The 15789-nt window shown below is 46.8% G+C and overlaps 1 protein-coding gene across 8 annotated transcripts in view; it reads right to left on the bottom strand.

Moving 5' to 3' along the window:
• Kiaa2012 (KIAA2012 ortholog) overlaps positions 1 to 15789 on the bottom strand; it is a 107382-nt gene that overhangs the window by 39787 nt on the left and 51806 nt on the right. For 5 of the 8 annotated variants that reach the window (XM_085837649.1, XM_029477902.2, XM_085837650.1 and 2 more), the window contains 2 exons: positions 13528 to 13607; positions 1206 to 1343 (listed from right to left, as the gene is read on the bottom strand). In XM_085837649.1, coding sequence (XP_085693775.1) covers positions 1206 to 1343; positions 13528 to 13607 — 218 coding nt within the window. The remainder of the gene's footprint in view (positions 1 to 1205; positions 1344 to 13527; positions 13608 to 15789) is intronic. The other 3 variants (XM_085837652.1, XM_085837653.1, XM_085837654.1) reach the window with 1 other exon arrangement.

Raw genomic sequence — 15789 nt, 5'->3', positions numbered from 1 at the left:
AGCTTAGGAAAGTTACAGAGATAAATAGATTTGGGGTAAATGTATAGGTTTTTGTTTAGGAAATGGGGTCTCATGTGGTCAAGGGTGGCATCAAATTCCCCATGTAGCTGAAACTGGTGTTGAATACCTGACCCTCCTGCCTCTGCTTCCCAACTGCTAAGATTCCAAGCACATGAACATCATTAACTATTTGCATGACTCTCAGTCAAAGTCCTATCTTGCAGAATGAGCTCAGGGAAGCCCACGGAGGCATGGCCTAAGAATTCTGGATTAGCTGAGGTTAGGACAGTGGTCCTTATGACATTCCCAATTCCTGCCAGTCCCCACAACAGATAGATAGCATGTCCTTATGAGCTCTCAAGTGTTTGTCCTCTCCTGCGTCTGTCTTTCCTTGTCACTTCTTACCAAGGGTCTGGGATGGGGTCTGCTAGGGTAGTATGAAAGATCTGAAGTCATCCGTGCCCATCTTGGTTCTGTTCTTGGTCAGTTTCTTTGACTCTGTGGCCATTTTTCAGTTCAATGTACTCTGAAGAGGGCAAAGATGATGCTGGGAAAGGCCCTTCAACTAAAAGGCTACAGGATGAAAAGGGTGGGCCAGCTTATGGAGCGGCTGTGAAGCACCATCCATGGGCTAGGCCGGTGCCACATGCTGGAGTGGGAGGGAGCACAGCAAAGGAGGACCCATGACATCCTCACCTCAGGAGTGCTCAGTGCCCTTAACCAGAAGCGAAGCTGAGCTTGTGAGATCAGTGAACTGTTAGAGAACAGAGAACCAGAGCCAATATCCCAGAGAGAATCCACAGCTAACTTTGAAATAATTAACTCAAGAACCAGTGTATTTAGGAACATCACTCTACCGAGTCATAGGGGCAAACAGTAGCAATTATGCTAGCTACAGTCAAGATGAAATAAACCCTATTTACCTGTTTTATGAGGCAGTTCAAAGTTATCCTTTTTCTCTCTGTTCTACTGTCCCCCCACTACCTAAACCAGACACCCAACTGGTTTGTCCCCGATGGCTGGCTGGGATTACTGTCCTAATTTGTTCTTTCTTCATCTGCTCCAACCTGCCTATTTTCTGTCCTTTCTGATAAAGTAAGAGCGCAGAGGGACTTCTGAGCTGTTTTTGTAGCGTGCAGAAGTGTATTAACCAGCATTCCTGTGTATGTGTCTATAAACCCCCTGTCTTCTCAGTGTGAGATCACCTTCAGGAACGGCGTCATGTCGATGTGCAGCTTGCGTGTGTAAAATTCTTTTTCGTTTGAACATATCAGCCCTTTATTTATACATCTTTGAGGCTCTCCCGTCTTCTGAGCTGCTGCCTCCAAGGACTGTGGGGCTCCCTGTGAGAGGCAGAAAGCCCGACTTTCAGAGGAACGATACACAGGGCAACAAGAGCTGGTCCAAACCCCCTAATATTTATAAAAAGCATTTTTTTCATCATGGCAACACTATTAGCAACATCTATTTTTACTGTTGAAGACACCAGGGATGTATACATGTAGAGAGCAAGTGGATGAGCTAATAGGATCCAGAGATGTGGGGAAATGGACCGTCCTGGGGTGCTAATTATTTCATTTACTACTCGCAGCAACCCTGGGAGCTAAGGCTGGCTGTCCCCCACATCACAGATCAGGAGACCAACTTGCCTAAAGCCATGGAGATGGCATTTGGAAAAGTTAAGACCATGGACCAAAACAAGGCCCTTCTTTTCTTTTCTTTTCTTTTCTTTTCTTTTCTTTTCTTTTCTTTTCTTTTCTTTTCTTTTCTTTTCCTTTCCTTTCCTTTTCTTTTCTTTTCTTTTCTTTTCTCCCTCCCTCCCTCCCTCCCTCCCTCCCTTCCTTCCTGTTTCTCTTTCTTTCTTCTTTCTTTCTTTCTTTCTTTCTTTCTTTCTTTCTTTCTTTCTTTCTTTCTTTCTTCCTTCCTTCCTTCCTTCCTTCCTTCCTTCCTTCCTTTCTTCCTTTCTTTTTCTTGTTCTTTTTTTTGACAGACTCTCACCATGTAGCCCAAGCAGGCTTCAAACACTCCAAAAGTGTTGAGGTTGGTGATAGGCTAGCACCTCCATATCTTTTTAAAATGTGATTTTAAAAAATATCCCCATAACTCCCATGAATGGCCATCAATGGTCTTGCACGATATACGATTGCAGCAAGAGTTGGATTTATTCTCAAGCTAAGATGCATTTGCTGTGTTGGGAAGAGCGATTTGAACAAATGTGGCGGAGAGGAAAGAAAGAGTGGACCAAGATCGGAGTCTGGGAGGCCCCAGGGGCTCTATGATCTCTTGGGCCACACTCTCTGTGGTCACCAACACGAGCAAATGGTGTCACCTTTCAGAGCACGGAAAGTTTGATCTGAAGCTGTCTTCCAGCCCACGCCTCTCACCACAGCCTGAGTGATCTAAGCGGAAACAACCACGCCCTTCCTCAAAGACCATTGCACTCAGAATGAAGGGAGGCCAACCGTCTTAAAATGTTTACAAGGCCCTTCTTCTTGCCTGACGCTTGGTCTATCTGGCTTCTTTCCGTCACTCAACAAATATTTATTGGGTGTCTTTTTCATGCCCAGCAGAGTAGGTAGAGGCGGTGCACAGTGAGGACACATCTGCTTCCTCATGAAGAGCACACGAAAGTCTGCAGAAAGGGAAGAAAAAAGATGGAGGCCGTGGTGGAGAAAAAGCAGCAGAGGGGCACTGAGGGGCAGCTGGTGTGTGTGTGTGTGTGTGGCACGATTTTAGGCAGGGGCCATGAAGTGTTTTCATTGCTGTAGGAAAGCCAAGGGCCGAGGACTCCTGTAAACACGGGGTGTTTCTGGAGTAGGGCCTTCACAGGCCAGGTTCAGCTGGGAACCCCCATTTCACTGGACTCCTCTTCATCCTCAGGTCTGGTTTGTCTGCATCCCCATGGACTCTCAGAGAGTCAAGCACTCTCAGCCACAGCTTGCAATGATGGTGGGGGCTGTGCAGTTTCTTCCGGGCTAGCACCAGGGGACAGTGTGCTCCTTGAGGGCAGGAGCCTAGGCTGTCTTGTTCCCCGGTCCCAGCAATGCCTTGGCTCCGAGATTGGGAATGTATGCACAGCTGATCTTCATACAACTTCCTGAGCTGAAGAACAGGGAATGGAGGAGTGACGGACCCCAGAGGCAGCCATGCGTCCAGACTTCCGATGGGGAGGGGATGAGAAACACCCTTCGCAGATGTTCCTTGACCTCCACAGGCCTGACCTCCCGTGGTACTGCTCCCTCATTTGCAAAGAGAAAAGTTATTTATTTGGGGGTTGTGTGTGCCAATTTGCTGGGGTCACATCCATTAATGTGCTCTGAGATCATCCTGGGTGGGAATTTGATCAGTTCCATATTTTCTGGGAGACTAACTCTCAGATGTCTGTCTCTCCTGGCAGCCATAAACCATCCCTCCCATAACACTTATATTACTTGTAAGCATTTATGAGGAATTAACAGTCGGTGAGCCCTCACGCATGGCTGCCACACCAGTGAACCACCACACCTACTTCCTTGGTTTTGAAACATGCCTCAAGAAAGAGGTTTCTCTGGAAAAATATTTATCTAAAATTTTGTCATTCAGACATTTATCTATCTGCTCAGCTTCTCAGGCAGAGATTTCTCTTGCCCCTCATCTAGTTCCAAGAAAAGCTTTTGGTTCAAGCTAGGTCTGACAGGATTCAAGCTTTCCAGCCTCACGGTCCTTCATGAATCACCGGATGGAGCTGGACATGTGTCGGGCTAAAGGACAAGGGCTTGGCCAAGACTAGGTCCAATGGCTGCAATTACTTCAGCTCCTATGTGGAGTTCAACTTGAAACAGTTGGGAGTCAAGGGCTTCCAGAAAAATCTCTCCACACCTCTTGACTCTAAGAGTTCCCTTGACCACTCTGTTCCTTTCTCTATTATATAAGAACCACCAATTGTAGCATGATAGGATGCTGTCAGAAATACTGTCGTTGTTGATGATGATGATGGTGATGGCGATGATGATGTTCAAGTGGTTCTGCAAATGGATGATGGTAGAAGAGAGACTGGGAGTAAAGATGATTAAACATATAAAGCTGGTTCTGAGAGGTGAAGGGGGAGAAAAAGTCAGAGAGCTAGAAACAGAAAAGCAGGCCATGTGCTTGGGTGGTTGGTGTCTGTTCATCAGATGGGTGGGTATTCATAGTGGCTTCCTTGTGCCAGACAAGCCAGCATGGGGCAGCAGGTGATTTTAGCTGGTGACTCATCTGTGAAGACATTGTAATAGCAATAGACTGGCAACTGATGCAGGGCAGTTGGTGATATGCCTTGGGGCAGTCACAGGGGACCTCTCTGAGGAGGTGACAGTGTAGCCCACACTGGGTGGCAAGGAACTGCCAGCCTGGAGCAGACCCTGCCTTTCCCAGTCAGTACAGCCTGTGTCTCCATGGTCTGATTATTTTGAGGTACAACTCAGGCAATGGCTCTTTGAAACGGGGAGTAGAGTTCTTGCTTTGCAGTCCTGCTCTGCTCCAGCCTCTGGGCTCCGTCTTGACCCTGTGAGCTCCCTTGTGTGTTTGCAGGGTAGAGCAATCAAAACTGGCTCTTGCAGCTCTGGGGTATATTGGGAGCAACACATTGGCATAAAGAGAAACCCAGGGTCACCTTTTCTAAAAGTCAGGAAGGAGAGGAAAGCCCAGGGCTCTCTAGAAGGAAGGGAAAGTGGGTGGGGGTAGGGCTGGAAGGAAGCAGAAGCTCGAAGTTGTTTTCAGTTTTTTTGGTTTTTATTTTTTCATGTGCACACCTTGGTGGAAATGATTTAGAATGGATGGAAAGGTGACATATTTCAGAGAAAAAACCCAACTCACCCAGCCCCCTCCCCTATTTTGATTTTGAGGTTCTGCTAAGAACTCCTGGGCGCCTTTCTCTGTAGTAACCGAAACAATAGGGACGAACGAGTTAATTTGGTAAGGCTGATCTGGATTGCACAGAACGCCTTGCGCAAGTGCTTGGCATTTAAACAGTTATCTGACATTTAAAAGGAGATGACTGTTAATGAATTCAAGAGCTAATCTTATACTCTGACAGAGTGAGCCATGGAAAATCCAGGATTATTATCTTGCTGTAACCATAATGTGATTTGGTTGAGCTATCAACAGACGGGAGCGACTGGCTGCATACAAATATCCATAGGAACACACGGGAGCCGACTGAAAGGGGAGGCTCATTAAAATTAAGTAAATAGCTTATCATTTCTTTAAGTACTCTCGGGTTGTAATATCCGAACTATAGACTCGGGGAGAACAGCTCCCTAGGCGCTCCTCCTCCTCTCTTGAGATTTCTTAGAGCGTCACAAGTCGCTCTACAAACAGACCTTGGGATATCTCACTTTAAAATGACACTCTGAACCGAAACAGCTACATCTCCACCCATGAGTCCCACAGAGTCACCCAAAGACAAGGATCTGTCCTGCGGGGCCTCCCCCTGATGTCTCCCACTCCTTTCTAATTGGGGTTCCCCACCTTTGTAGCTGCCGCTTAATGGCTCCAGCAGGAGCTCCTGCCCCTCATTAAGTCGGCTGCAACACTGGCCGTCTAACCGCCTCGCTTCCCACGCAGCTCACAGCTCCACTCTGCCTGAGAGCCAGTTGCCAAAAGTCTCTGGGAACCTGTGGGCAAGCTGAGCTTTGGGGAGAGAACAGGAGGAGGGAGGGAGAGCCTGGAGAGCCAAGATTTGAAGGGTGTTGGGGAACACACCCCACCATTATCTTAATGCATGGGAGGAGGGGCGGAGCGGTGGAGATGCCTTTGTTGAAACCCTGTGGAGTCCTTTAAGTTGCCCCATCAAATCTCTGTGCACCGGGGCATTTGTCCCCTCCTGTGAGCAAACAAAAGGGACAGTGCTGACCACCACATCCCCTCTGTGGCCTTAGCCTCTTATCCTTTGGGAGCTTTGAACCCTGGTGGGGAAGGGAGGTGGGAGAAAGTCAGTTACTAGGTGTAGAGGAGAATGGCTGGGACTTGAACCCCCTCACCCTATAACCAGATCCTGATAATGGGGACTGCAGTTGAAAGAGCCTGACCAGTTAGTCCCTTCTAGGGCCTAGTTGAGTCTTCCCTTGTTAGCCTATGGTGCTAAAATTAGGTAGAATTGGGAACAGGGGTGGGGCTGGGTTGACCTTGGAACTTTGCTGGCTCCTGGTGATCTGGATTCTCCAAAAGAGAGATCTGTGAGGGTTGAGGTCACTACAAACACTGCCAACTACACCGCCTGCACCATCACCACTCAGCCCCCAACCCCCACCCAGCTGCCCCTGAGTGCCTCTCCTACCTGCACAGAGGCCACAAAGGGCTGGGAAGATCCTACCTCAACCCCCCAGCCTCTCAGGGAACAAAGGGTCTGCAGCCTACAGCTTGTTTGTCATCCATGTGCTAGCATTCTTACTGGGGTGTGACTCCTTTCCACTCATATCTGCCACCTGAGGTGCCACTGCTGTGTGTACGTGTGTGTGTGTGTGTGTGTGTGTGTGTGTGTGTGTGTGTGTGCCTGACAACATGTATGATGTGGGCAGGATGGAGACAGTTGGCCTTTAGCCATTAGAGGGGCTCCTTGTTTTCCTTCTCTTAAGACTTTTGGTCCCCAGCACTTCTTTCTCCCCTTCCTTACAGAGATGGGGTCTCAGGCTGTCTTTGAATTCTCTTCATAGCTGAGGATGAACTTGAACTTCTCCTGCTTCTCTCACCTCTGCTTCCTGAGCTGCCACCGTGCCAGTCTCTGCAGTGGTAAGGATCGAACCCAGGATTTTGAGGCAAGCAAGGCTCTGCCAACTGGGGGCTCTACCCAAGCCCTTCACCTACTTTTTCATGTTTCAAGTCTATAGCAGTTGTTGGCATTCTCCTCAGTGTCTATGACATTAGCTCACTAGCTACTAAGCCCTGGTCTAAGAAACCCAGTAGTTCTAGTCCTTACCTTTGTGAGGGCTAATTTGGTGCCTTTTTTTGCTAAGTCACCAAGCTTTCTGTGCCTCAGTTTCTTGACCTACATAAACGTGCTCACTTCATTGTTCTCAGGAAGATTTTCAGTAATGAACCACAGGGCACTTTAGCTCCAGGCCTTCCATTATCTGGAAGCAAATCTTATCCAGGAATTCTAATTGATATTGTCCTCAATTTAATTAAGTGCTTTGTTGACACAACACAATTCATTGTTTATCTGGCTTAGCTAGAGCTGGAGGAGAAAACTTTTGAGCCAAAAGAGAAATCTGCTCTATCCCTAGGGAGGTGGAACCCAATGTTTTCCATGAGGGGGTGTCTATGGGGCTTAGGCAGGGACCTGTCCAGGGCTTAGGCGATGACATTCGGGTGTGCCTTGGACAGAGATAGAAGGATGGGGGGAAGGGATGGAAACAGATACCCCTCCAGTTCCTTCTAACTCGGGGCTTCCACCCCCATCTCTGTTTGACTGCTGTGACCTCTCGACAATCGACAGGAACTTCAACTTGGTTCCACTATAAAAGGGTCATTTTAAATCAGTCACTAGAGAAATAAAGTTACCCGTGGTGCTTTGAGTCTCAGATTGGGCCATAAAAGCTTATCTACCCCATAATTTAGAAAGGCTATGAAGTTGAACGAGCCCCAGTAAAGCTTGGGACAGAGAAGGACTGGAGGAAGAAAACAAAAACTGTCCTCTCTGCTCTCCTGCCTCCTCCCCTCCACAGCCCCTCTGCTCCCTAACTTCTAAGATTTCCCTGGCAGCGTTTGCTCTGGGGTAGGGAGCCCAATGTGTTTATAGTCCCCAACCTTCCTGCCCAGCCCCACCCCTCCCACCCCCCATATAAACTCCAAGTCCTATCTGATAACAGAGTTCATGGCAGACAACAGGGAGATAAAATAACAGTGGTTCTAATCCGTGGTGGACCCTCCTATGTCTAGCGCTGTGCAAATCCTACGGTTTCATGTAATCCTTGCAGGACCCCAAAGGGGAAATGCTCCTTTACACAGAAGGAAACGGAATCTCAGGTTAAGGAACCTGCCTCAGACCACAGCACCAGGATGCAAGAAGATGGGGTCTAAATGTGGCTTTATGGATTCTCCAATTTTCTGCTAGGCCTCTGGGGGAGGTGGCGGGTCACGTGTGAACAGGGCCCTGGCGGTCCTGGCATCCATTTCCTTGTGTGTCAAATGGAGACCATAACTGTACCCACAATGGAGCTGTTATAAAGATTGAGGAAGGTAATCCTAAATCTTTCCCATGAGCCCCCACGCCACGGGCTACCATTACTTATTATTCAGAGAGACCCTCTCAAGATAATGGGGAGAAAATTGTTCAAATTTGTGGGCAGGATCATGTTTGAAATTGCCCATCATAAATAGAAAAAAGAACAAGGCCTTAAGTAGGCAGGTATTATGTGTCACCAACAACCAAGAGATCAGTAAATACAGAATTATTAGAATAATGATTGCCACATAAATCCTACACATAAAACTTTGGTTTTGTAATAAAAATAAAAAGTAAATCCTTCTAGGAAATTGTCTTTGAACTGTCTAGGGAGTTTGGGAGTGGACAGATTTGGGTAGACTTGAGCCAGAAAGGAATCTTGCTTAGGTCGTCAGAAATCCTTTGAATCAAGTTCCACAACCAAAGAAATATTTATAAAAACGAGAGAGGTGGGGACTGGAGAGATGGCTCAGTGGGTAAGATCACTGACTGCTCTTCCAGAGATCCTGAGTTCAAATCCCAGCAACCACATGGTGGCTCACAACCATCTATAATGGGATCTGATGCCGTCTTCTGGTGTGTCTGAAGACAGCTATGGCGTATTCATATACATAAAATAAATAAATAAATAAATCTTTAAAAAAGAGAGAGAGACAAATTCATTGACTCTCTGAGTCTTAGAAGATAACAGCACAACACCAGCCAGATTAATGTTCAGTTTGTTAAAAGAACAGTGTTAAGAAATGTTGCTGCTGATGCTCAGCTGGCTGTGCATGGACTCCTGCTGGACATTGTGACTCCTGGGTCATTTTAGCTTCCCTTGCATGCAATGTACATTTTAAAAATTATTTATTTAGCTGGGTGTGGTAGTGAATGCCTCCAGTCTTAGCACTTTGAGGGCAAAGGCAGATCTTTGGGAGTCAGAGTGCATGCAGCGTTGTCTATATAGTGAGACCCTGTCCAAAAAAAAAAAAAAAAAAAAAAAAGTAAACTTATTTACTTATTTGATTTTTTTGATTTTTTTGATTTTTCCATTCAGGGTGCTCAGTTTGGTTTTGAAGTAGTTAACCACCACACTCCCAACCCCCGGTTCAGCCTCCAGGGTCCTGAGATTACGTGAGTATGTCACCATCAAATTGAAAATTTACAAACTCTTTTATCTTTCCTTTTTCATAGAATAAAGACGACTATGGGAGGAGAACAGAGACCACAGGCCCAGGGACGCGATGTGAAGTTTGAACCCAGAGCGCCCTAATTTTGTGTTCCCTAACAGATGCTTAAGAACAAAACACAAAAATCACCAACCATAGATGGAATCATGATTGACTTATGATTTTGATTTGCACTTTCAATATTCAATCACTCTGGATGTGATAGCATATGCCTATAATTTCAGTGAGGTAGGATGGCCAGTCTGGGCTACATAGTAAGACTCTGTCTCAAAAACAAACAATAGTAACAACAAAAAAGGAAAAGGAAAGGAGGAGGAGAAAGAGGAAGAAGAGGAAGAGGAGGAGGAATAAAAGAGGGGGGGGGATAGGTTCAGTTTGCTTCCCGGGGAATATTTAGCAGTGTGTGGAAACACTTTGGTTGTCATAACAGTGCACACAGAGGGTGACTCTGGGCAGCCCAGGCTGGCTCCTCCTCACCAACTGTCTGGAACCTTGATGTTGCCCAGTATTAAATCACAGATTCCAGGAGATCACGGATCTCAGCTTGCCTCAGATGATTTTGACTTTCTGAGCTTTTCTTTCCGAGGGCTGGTATTGCAGGTGTGTGTGTGTGACTGTGCTTGGGTTTTATGTGGTCCCAGGGATAGAACGCAGGGCCATGTGCATTCTAAGACAGACCTCAACCAGCTGAACTACAGCCCCAAGCCCTAGTCATCTGTGCCTGTGTGTGTGTGCGTGCGTGTGCTTGTGCGTGTGCGCGTGTGTGTGTGTGTGTGTGTGTATAAGAGTGTTCCGGATCAGACCCAGGGCCTTGCCTATGGTAGTCAAGCCCTGCCACTAAACTATAGCTCATATTCTTGCCTACTACTATTATTTTAATATGATTTGGTTATGCCTTTTGATTATGTTTCTAACTATGTTTTCTTTTTAAAAATGAAATGCAATCCTCACCGAGGATCGACAGTATTATTAACGTTAATGAAATGATTGCATATTTTTCTTTTATACTTTCTCCTCTCTCACTGCACGGATGTATTAATATCTCCTTCTGAAACTTTCATTTACAATTTTAAGATTCTTTTTAGGTGCTGGGCACCTCACCCAACCTCAAGCCTCTCCCCAGAGGCCCTGGGGAAGAGGAAAGGCGAGCGAGCGCCTGCGATTGATGTCAGCGACCCGCAGAGGGAAGAGCAGTCCTGGACTCTGAAGGCAGCCCGGGAACTAATTTCTCTTAATCAGTTGTAGGGCCCCAGGAGGACCCACAAGGCAGAAGGGGAAATAAAGCTGAAGGAGAAAACCAAATTCTATGAGGGGCTGGAAAGACCTGTATTTTCAAAAGGGCACCATACCTTTAGGACTTAAGCGCTGGCAGGGCCCCATCCCTGCGCAGCTATTAATATGCAAAAAATGCCTTCATAAATACTTGATTCTGCTCACAGTGGGGAGGCCGTTCATTTGAAAGGGGAAATGGGAGCTTGGAGTTGAAACACGTCTGCTTGTCTTCTTTCTCTTTTTTCATAGCTCTTTTCATCTCCACGCAACTCCCCTTGTAGTCTCCTTCCCCCTATTTCTCTGACTTCTCCCCTCTTCTAACTCCAAGGAAGTTGCTGATGGCAGCTGGGGCGCTTTTTTTTTTTTTTTTAAACGGATGGACTTGGCTCTGAGGCCCGGAACCTCCGGCTAGGTGTAGAAGGGGTGCCTAAGGGCCTTTACTTGGAAATGGAACTGGGAGGCTAGAGACCCTCACCCTTTCAGCTTTGGCCTTAGCGACGCGGCCACTGTAGACTCAGAGCAGAGGTTTTCAGTACTGCCGGGAGGGGGCGCACGGCGGCAGCCTCCAGACCCCAGAGCTGAACTTGGACAGCAATACCAGACTTTCTTTCCCTCATACTTCCCAGCCTAGGTATGTGACTTCTCAAAGGTCTGTTGTTTCCAAAAGGTTCCACCTTTGGCATTCTCACTGTGACTTAAACCAAACCAAGCCAAACCAAACCAAACCTCCACCACCACCACCAAAACTAGATAAATGTATTATGTGTGAGTGACCTTACATGGCCAGACCCTAAAGGATGGAGGGACGAGCTGAGTCAGTAGGGATTAATAGAAAAGAAAGACGGGCTTAATTGCTGCTGCTACGACTGTTGCTGCAAGCCTGCTTTGTGCTTCAGAGCAAGAAAGGTCCTAGCAAGGCAGGGAGGCCACTGGTTGGGCCAGTGGCCCATCAAGGTGGGTAAACTGAAGTCTGCTGGGTAGAAATTTGTTTCTAAAGCCTTTCCAGATGCTTTATAGTAAACATAAAATTAGTCATTTATGTGGAGTAGGTTGAGGAAGTAGTTAAAATCCGAGGCAGTGATTAACCTAATAAAGTGCCTTGAGCCTCAAGAAGAAGGGGGAGGGGTGAGAAAGGCAGGAGGAAGTCCCTTGTACCCTACACCCCGTTTTTCTTGGCTTGGGGGCTGGTGGGGCTCCCTAGACTTTTCCTCATAAGGCTTCTCCTCTCGGGGTTCCTTTTCAAAGGCAGGCAGGCTATGGTGACACCAACCAACCAAGAACCTCAGATGGGAACCCTTTCTCCATTTGCAAAGGCGGTACAAGATATTTCTAGAGTTCGTGAACTTACCAAGGCCTTGCAGATGAACCAGGCTTGGAGCTTAAGACCCAAAGTTCAGTCTGACTGCAAACTTCATAATTTAGTCTATGGTTAATTTGTCATGGCTGGGTCACTCTTTGAAGGGTCCTCCAGTAGAGCCATAGGGCTACATGAGTTTGGACCATGCAGGGAGTATTGGTATGGCCTTTGGAGCTATGGGATTTCCAAAATATATTGTATTTTCTTAGTCACAACTCTCTAATTATTATTGCTATTGTTATTACTTAAGGTCTTCGGATCCTTTATGAAGAGTGTCTTTAATGGAGGCAAACCACACACACACACACACACACACACACACACACACACACACACAGACACGCATAGTGTGTGTGTGTCCGTGTTGTTTCTGAGGTTCTTCAGAAGTGGAGAAGTGGCCTAGATATGCTTTTCTTCAATGGAGGCCTGACTCTCGGGTCTGGTGTTTTAACCTGAAAGGTCAGTTCACATATTGTGCAAACAGACTCATTTCTGCTCTGATTGTAAGGAAGTGCTGGGGAAAAGAGGGAAGGCCAGAAGCAGCAAGAAGTTGGAGATAAGAGGCTTGGCGAGCCTGCCCTGGAGGCTGTCTGACAGCGGAGGGACCTAGGCATCCCCTGGAGCAGTGGTATAGCATCTGCCTCAGGAGTTCCCAGTCCCTGGATTCAGCTCTAGGAATTCCCTACTAGCTTCTCTTGAGAGACTGAAGACACTGTCACCCTCAGAGCTTCAGGTAGAGGACTGCTTATCAAAAAGTCTGCACACATCCCTTGAAACATTAGATATTTCCAAGCCATTCAAATCGGCACCTTCCTTCTTCATAATTATCCTAGCTGTGTGCATACGTGTGAGTGTGTATGCATGTGTGGTGTATGTGCTCATGGGTGTGTGTGCGTGTGTATGGAGGCCAGAGATTGACATCTGGTGTCTTCCTTTATTGTTCTCCATGTTATTTGTTGAAATGGTCTCTCACTAAACCTGGAGTGCATCCATTTAGCTGGGCTGGCTGCGCAATGAGCTCCAAGGATCTGCCTGTCTCCTGCTCACCTCCCACAATGCTGTGATTACAGATGTTTGCAGCTGTACCTGTCAGGTTTTTTATGTGGGGTCTGGAGATCTGAACTCAGACCTTGCCTTCGTGGCAGGCTCTTTATAGACAGAGCCATCTCCCTAGCTCCTCTCCTTGATGCCTTAAAACCAACAAGCAACAACAAACTCGTTCACTATTTTCTTTCCTGATTTGGAAGGAAAATGTGATTCTCGGCTTGTGGCTGCTGGTGTCTGTATTCTTATTCTCATTCTGACTTTGCAGAAGTCTGGGAAAAGTCTGCTCTGCTTCTTCACACACACACCACAATCCAGATTCCAAGCTTGAGAGTAAAGAAACCTGGTGACGGTACAGTTTACCTGCTCATTTTACTGATGAGACAAATGAGGCCCAAGGAGATGAAGAGGCTCACTCAGGGTCACACAGCAAGTTAGGACAAGAATCCCAGACAAGTCTTGACTCCCAGTGTTGTGCTCATTCACAGTCAATACTGTACCTGACTCTCTGCAGCTTGAGCCAAACGTGAGGAGGTTTCATAAAGATTTCCATGAAGACTGGCTCCGGCTCCAGTGTTTGCTGCAGTGAAAGTCGGAGAGAAAGGGCATCGAGGTGTCAGATCTAGGTCTCATGAACTTTCATATGAACCATAACCATATGTGCTCAGCTCATGCGCATTAAAGATTTTAAGCCCACACCTATAGCATTCCTGGGTATCACCCATAGTGTCTGGAGACATGTCTAAACACCTTGTTGAGTGGGGTTAAGCTTTATATTCAAATTTAGACCTTCTTGTTTTGATTGGTATTTAAAAGAACAAAAGTAGATTCTTTGTGCTATCGGAATTCAGATAAAGCTGACATTAAAAAGGAAATATTGATGGGGAAAAAGTGCTGATGCTGTTGAATATAAATTTTGTATGACCACACTTTGCTGAAATAGGAAAATGCTTCTGAAAGCTTTCAGGGAGAGATTAGAGATTTCCCCTGCTCCTCAGAGGTGGAGGCCAAATAAGAGATGGAGAGAGAGAGAGAGAGAGAGAGAGAGAGAGAGAGAGAGAGAGAGAGAGAGAGAGAGAGAATGATGTAGCAGAGAGAGGCAATGGCCATTGTGTCTGTGGGCCACATGAGCCAACGTGGCATTAGCCTGCAAATCTGCCACAGCTGTGCAAGCTAAGACCCCTGAGGCACAACTGGCCATGCAACTGATAGAGATATTTTTACAATTTCCTTAATTTTAAAACAACCTGTGCATGTGCCAATGCTGATGGGTCTGTGTCTGTGGATGCAGGAGCCCACAGAGGCAGAAGACTGTGCCACATTCTTCTGGAGCTGAAGTTACAGGCAGGTGTGAGCCATCTGATGTGGGTCCTGGGAACTGAACTTGGTTCCTCCATAAGAGCAGCAAGTGCTCCTACCAAGCACTGAGCACTCTCCACCCCTTGCACCCTCCGTTTTGGTAGTTTTGAGACAGGGTCTCATGTAGCACAGGTTGGCCTCAAACTCAAGGCCAAGGATGACCTTGAATTCCTGATCCTCCTCCTTTTATCTCCCAAGTGCTGTAGTATAGGCACGAGCCCACACCCAGCTTCCAGCTGGTAAAGTTTTGTGGAAGGATTGAATCTGTGGACTGGAACTTCATGGTGCGATGGTAATGGTAATGCTCATGAACCCGTGCTTATTTGGGGAATGAAACTGAGCTGTGCATATGGCTTTGCTGATGTAGATTTTAGTCTCTTTCTGAGACTTATTCTTCCTCTTCTTAACACTCATCAGTGGCTCCACATGACATGCTGTACTCCTGGGCTGTTTTTTAAAGATTTATTTAATTGTTATGTGTACAATGTTCTGACTGCATGTATGCCTTTGTGCCAGAAGAGGGCATCTGATCCCATTATAGATGAACCACCATATGTGGCTGCTGAAAATTGAACTCAGGACCTCTGGAAGAGCAGCTAGTGCTCTTAACCTCGGAGCCATCTCTCCAGCCCCCTCCTCCTCATTTTTGATTCTAAGACAGTATCTATCTCTTACAGGCTCTTCTTTTTCTTGTGTTTCCTCAGCCGGTGTTTTCTTCCTGATTTGTTTGAGAATGGCTCCTGCATAAACTTAAAACACTTCTTAAGTTTAAGTCAGGTGGGGGAAAAACTGAGGTTCTGAGACTGGGTTTCTGTAGCTTCAAGCCTACACCTTAACATAGCGGGACTGGAACCCAGACCCCAGATGTCCTGAGCTGTGTCTTGTGCTTTCCTTCCACACTACAGCCTCTCAGCCCCGCTCACACTTGCCTGGCTGGGACCCATCCTCCAGACAGAGCCACTCAGTAGAATTGTGTTGTGATGAGGTTCACTGCACAGTGGCTTGGAAAGGACCCCGGGTCTTTCAGGAATGAAATGTATAAATCCTGATGCATAAGGAAAGTTCTTGCAACAGCAGGAGAATGAGTCAGTCAGCCAGAGTTCAAGAAATGTAAACACATCCTTAGATAGGAGGCTGAAAAATCACTTAGGGCTTCTCATCTCTTGGGTCAAGACCTTGGTAATTTACTGAGGTCTGTGCTGTCAAGGAGGGGCTGAGACTCCAGCTGCATTCCTGTGCGATAAAGCAATGGGTGTGTGTGTGTGGGGGGGGGATGGGTGGGGGGATGGGGATGGTGATAAAACTCCCTTCTAGAGCAACAAGGGAAGATCTACCTCTTGTGCAACCCAGGCCCTTGTCTGTCAATGGGGGTGGGGGCTTCTTCCTGTTTCAGGAGCTGGTGT

The sequence above is a fragment of the Mus caroli genome, unplaced genomic scaffold, assembly GCF_978045245.1.
Source record: "Mus caroli unplaced genomic scaffold, Mus_caroli_1 scaffold_1, whole genome shotgun sequence".
NCBI classification, from domain to species: domain Eukaryota; kingdom Metazoa; phylum Chordata; class Mammalia; order Rodentia; family Muridae; genus Mus; species Mus caroli.
The sequence above is the reverse complement of the archived record's forward strand: the minus strand, read 5'-3'. Positions and strand labels throughout refer to the sequence as shown.